Source organism: Ambystoma mexicanum, chromosome 5q (genome assembly GCF_040938575.1).
Source record: "Ambystoma mexicanum isolate Mex_15411 chromosome 5q, UKY_AmexF1_1, whole genome shotgun sequence".
Taxonomy (NCBI): domain Eukaryota; kingdom Metazoa; phylum Chordata; class Amphibia; order Caudata; family Ambystomatidae; genus Ambystoma; species Ambystoma mexicanum.
The window spans coordinates 785,811,603-785,824,095 of record NC_090933.1 but is presented as its reverse complement, the minus strand read 5'-3'; the positions used below and the strand labels follow the sequence as shown (position 1 = coordinate 785,824,095).

At 46.9% G+C, this 12,493-nt stretch overlaps 1 protein-coding gene across 1 annotated transcript in view; it reads left to right on the top strand.

Moving 5' to 3' along the window:
* ZFAND1 (zinc finger AN1-type containing 1) overlaps positions 1-12,493 on the top strand; it is a 398,662-nt gene that overhangs the window by 250,369 nt on the left and 135,800 nt on the right. Inside the window, exon 6 of the mRNA XM_069621276.1 lies at positions 8,227-8,348. Coding sequence (XP_069477377.1) covers positions 8,227-8,348 — 122 coding nt within the window. The remainder of the gene's footprint in view (positions 1-8,226; positions 8,349-12,493) is intronic.

Genomic DNA, 12,493 nt, shown 5'->3' with positions numbered 1-12,493 from the left:
AAGGCACACAGCCATAACCAGAACACCCCTCCGCCTAAAACAAATATGTTTTTACACCCTTTCTAAAGGCCCGATGGTTGGATAGTTCTTATATGGCTAGCGGAAGCTCATTCCATAGCTGAGCCGCTTCTATGGAAAAAGCTTGTTGCCCAATCTGCACACGGCGGAAAGAAGGCACACAAAGCAAATCGGCAGAGGCAGAGGCAGAGCGCAGACAGCGCTTAGGACAGTAGCGGGTGAACTTCATACAAAGATAATCCGCACCCCTGGTTGTGCAGCGCCTGCTGGACGATACATAGCGCTTTGAACCTGATGCGTTGGGTCACTGGGAGAGCATGAAGGGCCCGAAGCACCGGTGAAATGTGGGCCCCATAGGGCGCACCTGTTGCAATGCGAGCTGCTAGATTTTGTAAACATTGCAGTCGCCGGACCAGCCCCTTTGGCTGCACCAGGTATAGGGAATCGCAATAGTCCAGCCGGGTAAGCACCATGGCTGCCACCACCGGAGGACGAAGAGGGGCAAGGATTATGGGAAGCCCTTCCTTCAATACTTTAAGTTGAAAATGACCGGCTTGGCCAACAGCTGCTACTTGGGTGTCCATAGACAGAGATGCAAACAGGACTACGCCCACGTTTTTCACCTTCACCACCGGAGCTGGAAGGGGACCAAGAGAGAAGGGCCAAAAGGAAGACACACAGAGTGAGGCATCGGGAAGACAACCCACCACCAACACCTCAGTCTTGTCTCTGTTTAATCTTAGCCAATTGTGGATCATCCAATCCCCCACGGCCACCAGGCACCTCTGAAGGCATGAGGACACCTCAGCCTGATCAAGATCTAAACAGATCAGGATCTGGGTGTCATCGGCATAAGAGTAGCACCTGACGCCGAAGGAGCGGATGAGACACACAAGTGCCCAGATGTAAATAATAAATAGGATCGGAGACAAGGAGTATCCCTGCGGCACCCCCCGCAACTGAGACGGCAGGGGGTAGAAAGAAAAGGCGGCATGGAGAGAGCCTGAGTACGATCCGCCAGGAACAAAGTGAACCAGGCCAGCACTTGCCCAGATATACTCATTTGGGCCAGATGGGACAGTAGAATGGGGTGGTCGACAGTGTCAAACGCCGCTGACAGGTCTAACAAAATCAGGGCACCCACACCACGCGCTTACACCAGCCTGGTCATGTCGTCCTTGATGGAGACCAGGACACACTCTGTACACCTGCCTGGCCTAAAGTCAGACTGGGCAGGGTCCAAGAGGTGAGAAGATTCAAGAAACGTGGAAAGTAAAGGTGACACTAGAGACACCAAAAGCTTTGTGAGGAAGGGGAGAAGAGAAATGGGGTGGAAATTAGACAGAACAGACGGGTCCAGTGATGGCTTCTTCAAGAGAGGGATTACCATAGCAGCTTTAAGCTCTGGCGGGACCAGCCCTGACTGGCAAGAATCATTGCTAGCTACTGTGATCTCCATCAAGAGATCAGGGGAGATCTTTTTCATAACAGCCAATTGGACTGCGTCAGATGGGGAGCACGACTTGATCTTTTGAATGGCGGCAAGTACCGTCTCGTCAGAGAACCTCGGAAAGGACAACCACCCCATCGGGCCGACTGGGCCCGCAGATTCTAGTAAGTTGTTCTCACTGATAGAAGAAGTATTCGCCGCCATGGAGATGTTTGCACAAATAATCTTGATCTTGGTGATAAACTATTGTGACAGAGCTTTACACAATTCCCAGGTGGCCGTTATATTAGGAGCCAATTTGGGTGATAAGGAGAGCGATTTAACTGCTGAGAAAAGAGCTTTTGGTTGGCATAATGAGCACTCCATTTTCTTAGTTGGATACAATATTTTAGCTGCTGTAATAGCTAACGAATAGGCTACAGAGCAGGCCTTATACTGTACCCTAAGAGTAGGGCCTTGCACCATTTACGCTCTGCCTGCCTCAATTTGAGCCGGGCAGCCTTCAGTAGGTCAGAAAACCATTGCTCAGGTGGCAGTCTCCGACCTTGAATAAGTCGCAACAGAGCCACCACATCTGCTGCCTCATACAGTGCATGAGAGAATAAAGAGAGGGAGGTGACAGGAGCCATCTTGCACTTGGCAGTGACAGAGGAAACCATGCCTTGAATATCGGCTGTGCGCCATGAGCGCTGCCAGATTCTGCCTACAGGGATCTTAGACTGCATCCCTACTGCTTCAAACATACAGGTCACCAAATGGTGATCAGTCCACAGTACGGGTTCAAGTGACTGCAAAGTTAGTAGAGTTTTTTTGCAAAGATCAAGTCTAATGTGTTGACTAACTTATGAGTAGGTCCTATCACATGTTGAAAATGCTCCAGGTCCGACAGACTACCGAAGAAAGGGGACCTGGGGCCATTACATTTCATGTTACGGTCCCGAAGTACCACCAAATGTGTATATTGTACTTGGAGATCTGCAGTAAGTCTGTGAAAACTTCCAGGATGTTCCCCTGTGGGCATGTGGGACGATAGATGAGCCAATAAAAACAGGTGAGATAACACATCTAAAAAGTAAAGCCTCCATGGCTAAACAATGGGGGCAGCTAAGCCAAGTGACAGTAAACTCAGACCTAAAAATAACCGCAATCCCTTCTCCCTTCTGGGGTGGCTGTCGGTCAAGATGAATGATAAGATAATCGGGGGGATAGCCTGGACAAGGGCTTGCTCCGAGCTTACCTGAAGTCATGTCTCCATAAGTCGTAGCGGGGCCGGCCGGCTATATGATGAAAAATAAAAAATTTCATCCACATGTGCTGGTAGGGAGCGGGTATTTGGTAACAGCAGTGAAAAGGGGAGGTGCTTAGCACACCAAACGACCGCTGCTGTGAAGAGGCTGTTCTGACATCAACTGAATTACCGCTCCAGCCCTCCTAGAATAGTATAGGTGCCCATCCTTCCCGTCCTCATCACGGACGGGCACAGACAGGCTTGCCTTAAGTGCCCCTTTGGCGAACTCTGCTGCGCCCGTCCACTGTGGGCCGACCGGCACGGCACATTTAATGCTGTTGCCGATGTATAGTGAGGCAAAGGACTGCCTCCAAAGGAGACAGAAAGAGGACTGACCGTTCTCACAGCGTCCCAGTACACAAATAATAAAAGTAGCAATGTCCCAAACAGTCCGCGTAACGCAGCGTGAATTGATAAAGGCAATACAATTTAAAATGGTAGCAAAGTAAAACACAACTAAATTAGGCAGAGCAGTGTGGCTTTAAAAAAGCTTTCCCGAAATAGGAACAGCCTCACCTCTCGTTGCGCGGGCGACCGGCACGGCACATTTAATGCTGTTGCCGATGTAAAGTGAGGCAAACGACCGCCTCCAAAGGAGACAGAAAAAGGACTGACCATCTCACAGCGTCCCAGTACACAAATAATAAAAGTAGCAATGCCCCAAACAGTCAGTGTAAAGTAGATAATGGGCCTCATTATGACCCTGGCAGTATGGGGTTAACGGCGCCGGTAGAGCTGCCGGCGCCGTTAACCCCATACCACCGCATTACGAGGTCCACTCGCCGGACCCGCTATGGACGCCTGCTCTTACCAGACATCCTTAGCTGGTCCCGCGAGCGGCCCAGCATGTTAACAACGTGCCCGTCATTAACGGGCCAGTTGTTAGCATGCTCCCCATTCCCATTGAGCCCTATGAGGGCTCGAATGGGGATGTACCGAGTCCAGGTTTCCTGAATGGGGAAATGCTGGGCCCTCCAAGGTCGGAATGGCCCGGTATTTCCCCATTCAGGGAACCCGGACCCGAGTTTGGAGGCAGCCATGCCGTTACTAGAGGGCATGGCTGCCTCCAAACTCGTAATGAGGCCCAATGTATTGAAATGTATATTTTAAAGTATTACATTGGAAAAGTGGTTCTGTGGTGGTCCCCTGAGCTGTGTCATGCCTGATTCAGTGATTAAAATGAAAAGTTGTTTGAGACCAAATGGTGTCGATGGGATGAGGGGCTTAGAGGACCCTCTCGTAACCTACCAGACCCCATGGTCACCCCAGCCTCATCAACCAAGTGCAACATCACCACATCAACTTATTCGTGTAAGAACAATCCTTGCATCTAGTTTATGGTTGTAAAGAATGCTATTTAGCAGAGTCCCTTTCTGTGCCAATGTGAGCAGAGAAGCAATGACTCATGGATGCAGAGCAGAAGGTACCTGGGTCCTACCATGCGTAATGCAAGAAACACTGTGGCCTTTCACCCCCACTTGCTCTGGGACTCTGGCAGGAACTAAAAGATCCAAGCCGCTGTCTGCTTGGTATGAGCTATGGCAATTTCACTACATACTTCGAGCCCTTGCCCATTCCAGGCATAGAAATAAAAGAAAGATGTGGGAAAAACATAAGCATGGCAGTGGCACCTGCTCCAGTCGCGCACTCCTCCAGCCGTTGTGGAACGACAATGCAAAAGAAACGTCTAAAAACTTACAAGCATGAAGGAGAGATATACTAGTGCATACACAGCCTTCTATGCACCATGCCACATTCGTCTTCTCAGTTATCAACTGGGAAAGGACATGTACACAAATCGAAGGGTAAGGCAAAACATGTTGCTGACCCCCAGGCCATTCCTGTACTCGATCAAAGAGGAAGACCTAGAAACCAAATATGAACAAGGTGCTCAACATTCCGTTTGCAGCTCGTTCTTTATTAGATTTCACCCCACAGTCCGTGTGCGCATGGAGTGGGCACAGCCTGGGTCTGAAATCCCACAGAGAGGTCTGTTCCAACGCCATCCACCACCTCAGTGCTGCTGTCAGTGACCACCTTCAAACAATGCTTTGTCATCTCTGCTTATTAGCGGTCACAAAGAAATGTCAGGAGACATGGCCAGCTGGAAACAGAGAGAGACAGTGGAGCAATGGGCACATGAGAGACCTACTTTTGCATCACAGAGCAGCTGATTGACACATGACCTCTGTATCTTAGATCTTCCTGCAAGATCTCGTGAGGAGAGCTCAAGCTTTTTCTAGCAAAGCCTAAAGCATCATTGCCTTTACTATGAAAACTATACCACCAAGAAAAACAGAAACATTCCACGCAGTAAACAAACACGCTTCCAAAATGTTATTCACTTGAAGTTGATGGCTTTTTGATTATTGTAGAACTTTGTAACTATAGATTTTGGGAGGAGGTTAAGATGAAGCTCGCAGGTGGGGGAGTGGTGTTGGACGTGGGATCTGCCTGGTCGTGTATGCTTGGGATCTTCCCCAGGCCCAGACACTTTAGGCACCTGAGCAAGCTGAGGGACCTGGCATATGTTCTGGCCAAACGCAGGATTGCCATGAACTGGAAATCGGCTCGCAGGCCGAGAGTGGAACTATGGTGGGCGGACCTTATGAGGTGGGCGGAGGCTGAATCCGTGGTATGGTTTGAAGCGGTCACTAGAGGGGGCGAGGAGGAGATAGGGCCCTTGCTGGCGTGGCGACAATTGGTGGCCTCTATGACCAACCCACAACAGGGTTTGGACGAATATGAGAATTCGGAAGATGGGCCCACGGACAATGTTCCACCTGACAGTGCCCCGACTGAGGATACAAGGGAGCCGGCTCTGGCTTGATGGGGGGTGGGGGAGTTTTTTCGTATTTTCTTTTGTGTTTCTGTAAATAATTAACAGTTGTATTGTGTTGTGTGTTGTTTGGTTTTCTAAAATATAAAATCAATAAAATATTTTTTAAAAAAAAACTTTGTAACTGTACTGGGAGCTGTTACCTATGTCCATCTCTGGTAATTTGAGAGGGGATAGATGTTTGTAACAAGATTTGTGTGCAAAAGGAAACTTGAGGTTCTATCTAATTTTTCTTGCTAGTTTCCAAATCCCTAATTTGACTTACTAGGTTAGAAGAAGGGGTGGCAATAATGATAAAGTTCGAGCAAAACTTTACTTCTTTAAAACTATGAGTGGTCAGGTTTGGATTTGTTAGTGTGTTCAGGGAGTTGGACTCGCTTCTCCAACAGTTAGTGGTTTCTTCACAAATTCTCTTGCTCAGTTCGTGATGGAAGCCTGGCTCCCTCTTTCAACATGGCCACAGGAGCCCAGTGCTTGTTTTTCTGTTCAACTTGAAACCTGGATTCAGCATTCCAATCTGCATCAGGCATTCAGTGTTCGCATTTCTCAGTTTGTGTTGAGGATCTCAACTGAGTAGTCCATCAGAATAAAGTTTCTCCCGCACAGGGTCTCATTCTCCTCTGGAAGTCTACCTTCCATAGACCCATTGGAAGCGGTTTTGTCCTTCGTGATTCTTTCAGTCCTTTCTTGTAGCTTAGACTCCATATCGAAGTGCCAGTCCATAGTTCTTTGTTAGTTCTGGGAATTTAGGCACACTGTCCCAGGAGGCCAGGTTTCTCCACAAGTGCTTCTTTCAGTGTGTTCTATGAACTTCTACTCAGTGTCCTACTGTGCTGTGGTTTCTCAGTCTGTCTTTACTGCAGTTTGCTGTGGGAAACCTTTGATTTATATTCACAGCATGCAGCCATCTTTGATCGTGTGTTTTCTTCAGAACTTAGTCATTGTCACCGCAGAATTGGTGTCTCATTGTGTGTCACCGTCACTTTGGGAACTGTTGTTAAGACACTTGGGTACCACAAAGAGCCTGAACACAGTTGCAGGTCAAAACCGGTTCTATTTAGCACAAGCACTTCACTATCAGGCTAAAAAGAAACCAAAATATATCAGGACAGTCTTTTCTTTTCTGAAAGGTCCAGCAGTTTGTGGGGCTCCTTGTAAGGTTCACAAGGGTTCGGGGCTCAACCGCCACTCAATCTCTAGGTAATGTGTCTGATTCTCCTCCTCTTGTCTCTTGTTCGTCATGGAATATGACCAGCTGTGCTCTCTGTGTTGCTCCTGTGTTGTCGATGTGTCTCATGCATCAGTACTATGTCTAATCTTAGCTTTTCATACATTTTGAGGTGAAGCCAGCAGGGATTCCCTTCCCCAGTTTCCACAGGCCATGTGAAAAGGGACATTTTCCCCTCCAAAATCCTCTCTTTTCCTGCACCTCCTGAACTCCCTCTTTCCCCCCATGGACTCCCCTATGGATCGGGGTTTGGCCCCACCCACTGTCTTGGGTCAGACGGTCCTCTCGCATGTTTCTTTTCTTACTAGCTACCACTTTACCAGTCTACTGTTGCTTCTCCCGCTGCTCCACTCCAACCTCCGGCTGCTGACTAACTCCAAGAAGATCCTCCTGATTCACAACTTCAACCTACTTCTAATGTTCCTTAATGTCCTCCTCCTGATCCCTGTTTCGCCCCCTCTCTTGCCTTCAGCCTCCTGTCTGTCTGCAGCTGAGTCACGTCTCTTAGTGACCTAGCAATTAAGGTAACACATTTATCCGCTCTGTTCTCATGCCATTTGGGTATGCGGGGGACACTTTCTGGCCCAGTCTTCCTCGGTCAACATGTACCACTTGTTGCACCATGTTGTGATAACTGGCAATATGGCAAGAGATGATGCATGAGATCAGTGGTTTACAGGTTGCAGCTCTTTGTTATGGAAATTATGGTACTTTCTGTCTTACTTGACTGTTGTTTGATATCGGGCCTCATTATGACCCTGCCGGTCCGGAAACAACGGTGGCGGTAAACCCGCTGCCACCGTTGTTTCCGGACCGGCAGATTACAAGTTCCGCAGACGGAAATGGAGACACTGGCTCCGTCACCGGAACAGTGATTTACGGAATTTCGCCTCCGGAATTACCGGGTCAATGGGGTTATAATGCACTGGTGATTGCGGCAATCACGGTAATTCATTCCAAGTCCGGCATCAACTGCCGGTTTTTCCGGCTCGGTTACCGCCGGAACTGGAATGAGGCCCATTCTCTTTTATATTGGCCTTATAATTAAAGAAGACAATTTTTATCTGTGATGTTTCTACTCTACAAAAATATAAATAAAGTTGAAAACAAAAAAATAGGTGGAAGAACTTCTCTCTCAGCCTGTGAAATGGTTGACTCTTCACACTAATGTATGGATATCTGCCAACCCCCACAAAGTCAACAAATGATAAACTACCATTGGCATTGGTGGATTAGTCTAAGTTTGTAAATCGTAGTACGACCTATGCTAGAAAAGTATTGTAATCAGTATTCCGTAATGTGTCATTTATTGATATGTACATGCTAAGAAATGGTTTATTTTGCTATGGAACTGTCTCTTGATGAGACATTATTTCAAGTAAGGTTCTGAATCTGTCTCATAGGTTCAAAAAAGGAAGCCACTGCAAAAAAAGGCCGTAAAGGATCAAAGAACAGTGAAACAGCAGCAAAGGTTTCCTTGATGAAGCTCAAAATGCATGCCACTGGCAATGCAGCTGTGCCACAGGTCAGTCAATCTTTGCATACATATACCATAATGGGTCTAATTTATTACAGTAGTATAGCCTTAGATAGTTCCCAGGGGAAACGGTTCAAGTACCTGTTCATATATATTCCTCACGCAGAATAGTAAAAAATAAGTAATACATGACACTGCACTAAAATAGAAACATATATCGGTTTTAATTTCAAGTGAAAATGTTTATATACAAAGCAATATTTTCAAACATTGATTATAAATGGAAGAGACATTATACACAACATAAATCAACTAAATTCTAAACATAGACAATACAAAATCCCAAGTTGTGTGGCCAACCTATAGCAACCAGTTGTTAGACACCACACACACAAAGGACCTTTGTCATTGTTGTGGCCTCTAATGACGACAGGACGCCTGGAGTGATTCTAACTACCTTTATTATATATATCAACAGGTGTATTCAATGGTCCATGGGCTGGGCAGTGGCAGGTACTCGGTGTCAGGCTGGGCCTCCCAGTTACTTCACTGGGGGCAAGGTGTGCAGTTGGACTGCACGCTGTAAACTTCCAGGGCCCCCATGAGGCCTCCTATGGCATTGGATTTATGCCCTGGAAGTTGTTTGTGTAGGCTCATGTGGGCCTCAAGTAACTGGGCTCCCTATCAGGAGCAGCGCTCTCCAGACCGACCTGTATGGCGCTCTGCCAGCCTTCCTCTGCCAGCCAACATTCTCCGCGTGGAGCGCGGGCTAGCAAGATCACGTGATGTCCCCACAGTCATGCATATTATTTACAAAGAAAACCGTCTGCGCCATTTTTCAGACGTGATCCTTTTCCAACTTTTTGCAGATCAGCTCTAGTGTGCAAAGCAGCCAACTTGTTTTGTCAGCAGGTGTTGAGTTCTGGGTCCGGTTACAAATGACTCTGACAACTTCTTGTTAACTGTAAGTTCTTTACTTAGTTTGGGCTTATAGTTACAGTTCTTATGTCAGATAAGTCATGGGGAAAATAGGACACCCACCGGCATCCTCTCTCAGGGCTTACATCTTTCAACTGACCACCCTGGAACACTCACTCATGGGTAAACATTCTGCGCTCTGCCTTCCATCTCAACATTCCACTCTCTTGCAGGCAGAGCTAATCATAACACATCTTCCCCCTATAGGGACAACCAACCACATTAAATACCAAGATGTAACTAGTGGGAAATATCAGAAGAGGGGAAGGCTCAAAGAGCATAAATAATAAAATAATTAACTGGCCTTCCAAAACCACTACTACCAAGCTAACGCTCCGAGCAAAAGCTCTCCCTTCACTGAACCATGTACTAGCTAACACATAGCTACACTCCCACCAGGACAAAACAACTATTTCATAGCTGGCCTACCATGAAATACGACACCAGGGAACCAGCCCCCAATCCAACTATCATCCAAAACAAACATACTGCACTCACAACCATCTTCCTCCATCCCCCATCAACCAAATGTGCATAAAAAAAACACAATTCAGGGTTCTTAACCCCCCACGCAGCCTAAAGCTATGATAGCATTACTCAAACTTTTGCACCGCTAATGCCAGGAATCTAAATCCCTACCATCATTTGACACCTCTAGTGTCGGGATTCTCCATCCCCCAAGAATTTGACACCACCAGTGTCGGGATTCTCCATCCCCCAAAGATTTGACACCACCAGTGTCGGGAATCTACATCCCCCAAAAATTTGACACCACCAGTGTCGGGATTCTCCATCCCCCAAAGATTTGACACCACCAGTGTCGGGATTCTCCATCCCCCAAAGATTTGACACCACCAGTGTCGGGATTCTACATCCCCCAAAAATTTTACACCACCAGTGTCGGGATTCTACATCCCCCAAAAGTTTGACACCACCAGTGTCGGGAATCACAATCCCCCAAAGATTTGACACCAAAAGTGTCGGGAGTCTCATCCCTCCTTCCATTTGCACACCTCCACTCTCTCACAGAGTCACATCACACACTTGGCAATTTGCGTACAAAATATTTGAAAAACAAGTGTACAAACATCAATTGAGTTCATCATATTTGGCTACAAAGTCCTTTGTGATGTTACCTGTAAAAAAAAACATTAACCACAATTGTGCAATTTGGATGTTCTAAGAAAACGAAACTACACAACATTTCCTGGTGTTCCAAAAAAAAAAACTTCCACTGCATTTCCCTATCAACAGAGGCCACGACATCCACTTAAAACTCTCACACCATAACTCATCAAAGGTCATAGCGCTTGCACATACGAACCCAGCGCACACCAGTACTCAACAAATTCTTTCATTCCATTACTGTAACTCAGACAGGCCTCACATCACAGCTGCGCTTTGTAAATGTTGTTTCTGACATGAGTAATGCAATCACAATACATTACATGAACTTATACATCATTACATGAAAACACATTTCATCTGATGAGTTCTTATCACTTCCACTTCCATTTCAAAATTAATGAAAAGCTGTTAAAAAAAAAAAAAAAGTGTTCAAAACTGTGTGATGGAAAACCTCTGAACTATTAGCTCTCGGCAGTTCAATGGCATTCCCCCTGCTCATTGCTGGCACTAGCGTTATATAAAAGTACCTGGTGTGGGGCGCACGGCCCTCTCTGCCTGCACAAATCACTGCTGTCAGTGAACTGCAGCCACTCCCAACATGTTATCCTCATTGCGCAGCCAATGATTTATTGCTCATTTGTCCCATAAAAATGCCGAACATCAAACTGAAATGCAACATGCTTCTTTCAAGTTGCCATTGGCTCCACTCTCTCCTCAAACAGCACAGAGAGAAGCCACTTCAATGTCTGGCTCCCTTTCTTATTATACGGCAGTCGTTCTCAATTGTTTACTTAATTCTGCGCACATGGCAGAGAAAAAGAAAAGAAAAAAAAAAAAAAACAACGCTGCCCAACGTTGCAAGTGATCGGACCTCTGTCTTTCACGTTGCTGTGTTCTCCTTTCCTACGCTCCAGAACAGCAGCTAAACTCGCAGCCAATCAATGCCAGCACCATCACAAACTCCTCCAGCATTCCACCCGACGTCATCAGTCGGACTGGGAAGCTGAGGGAAGCAGAGCTCTCTGAACCAACGAACTCTGCTGACAACCGCCCACTTGTTCTTTCAGGGCCACTTAAAACTTGCCTGAAAAGCGATCTCCCCAAAGGCCGGCTACAGTCTCACCTCACCAGTCATATAATCATGCTGGTAGGTGTGACATATGTTGAAACTGAAAGTGCTTCCCTGACTGTCATTTTGCCAATTCTTGCGCTCCTTGACATAAATGCCAGTTGTTGTTAGCCACTGGTCCTCTCAGACCCACTGTCTCTGCGACACTTTATAGGCTGATAGGGCAGAATGATCACAAAGCGCTCCTCCTTACAGTTCATGCAGGACGTCTGTAGCGCTGCAGCTTTTCACAATTGGACATTACATGACACTTGTCTAGGACTCTGCTGCCTCCACTGCCTCTGTAGCGCCTCTCTATGTCACGCTTGCCCTCACTGTGCCTCGCCTGCAGCTCCTCAATGCCAATCAGCGCCCTTACCTGAGAGAGGATTTCTTCTCTTGGGGGTGCCGGTGGGTGTCCTTCCTTGGTGCTGCTGTCCCCTCAGCAAAATCAGCATCATCCTCGTCGCCACTGTTGTATTCTGGGTCCGGTTACAAATGACTCTGACAACTTCTTGTTAACTGTAAGTTCTTTACTTAGTTTGGGCTTATAATTACAGTTCTTATGTCAGATAAGTCATGGGGAAAATAGGACACCCACCGGCATCCTCTCTCAGGGCTTACATCTTTCAACTGACCACCCTGGAACACTCACTCATGGGTAAACATTCTGCGCTCTGCCTTCCATCTCAACATTCCACTCTCTTGCAGGCAGAGCTAATCATAACAGCAGGCTTTTCGGTATTAAGCGTAAAGGTCTTGTTTAATTTCTCAAAACTAAAAAAGAATGATTTAGCAAGACCGCTCGGACACCGCTCTCAGCAGTCTTTCTAAATCACACTGCCAGGTGAGGGAATTCGAGGGAGCAAGGTAAGTGTTTTTTGGGTTGTAATTAGTGTGTGTGTGAGTGAGTGGGGAAGGGGAGCGGGTAAATGTGTGTTTGCGTGACTGTGTGGGAGGGAAGGGAATGTGTTTGGCT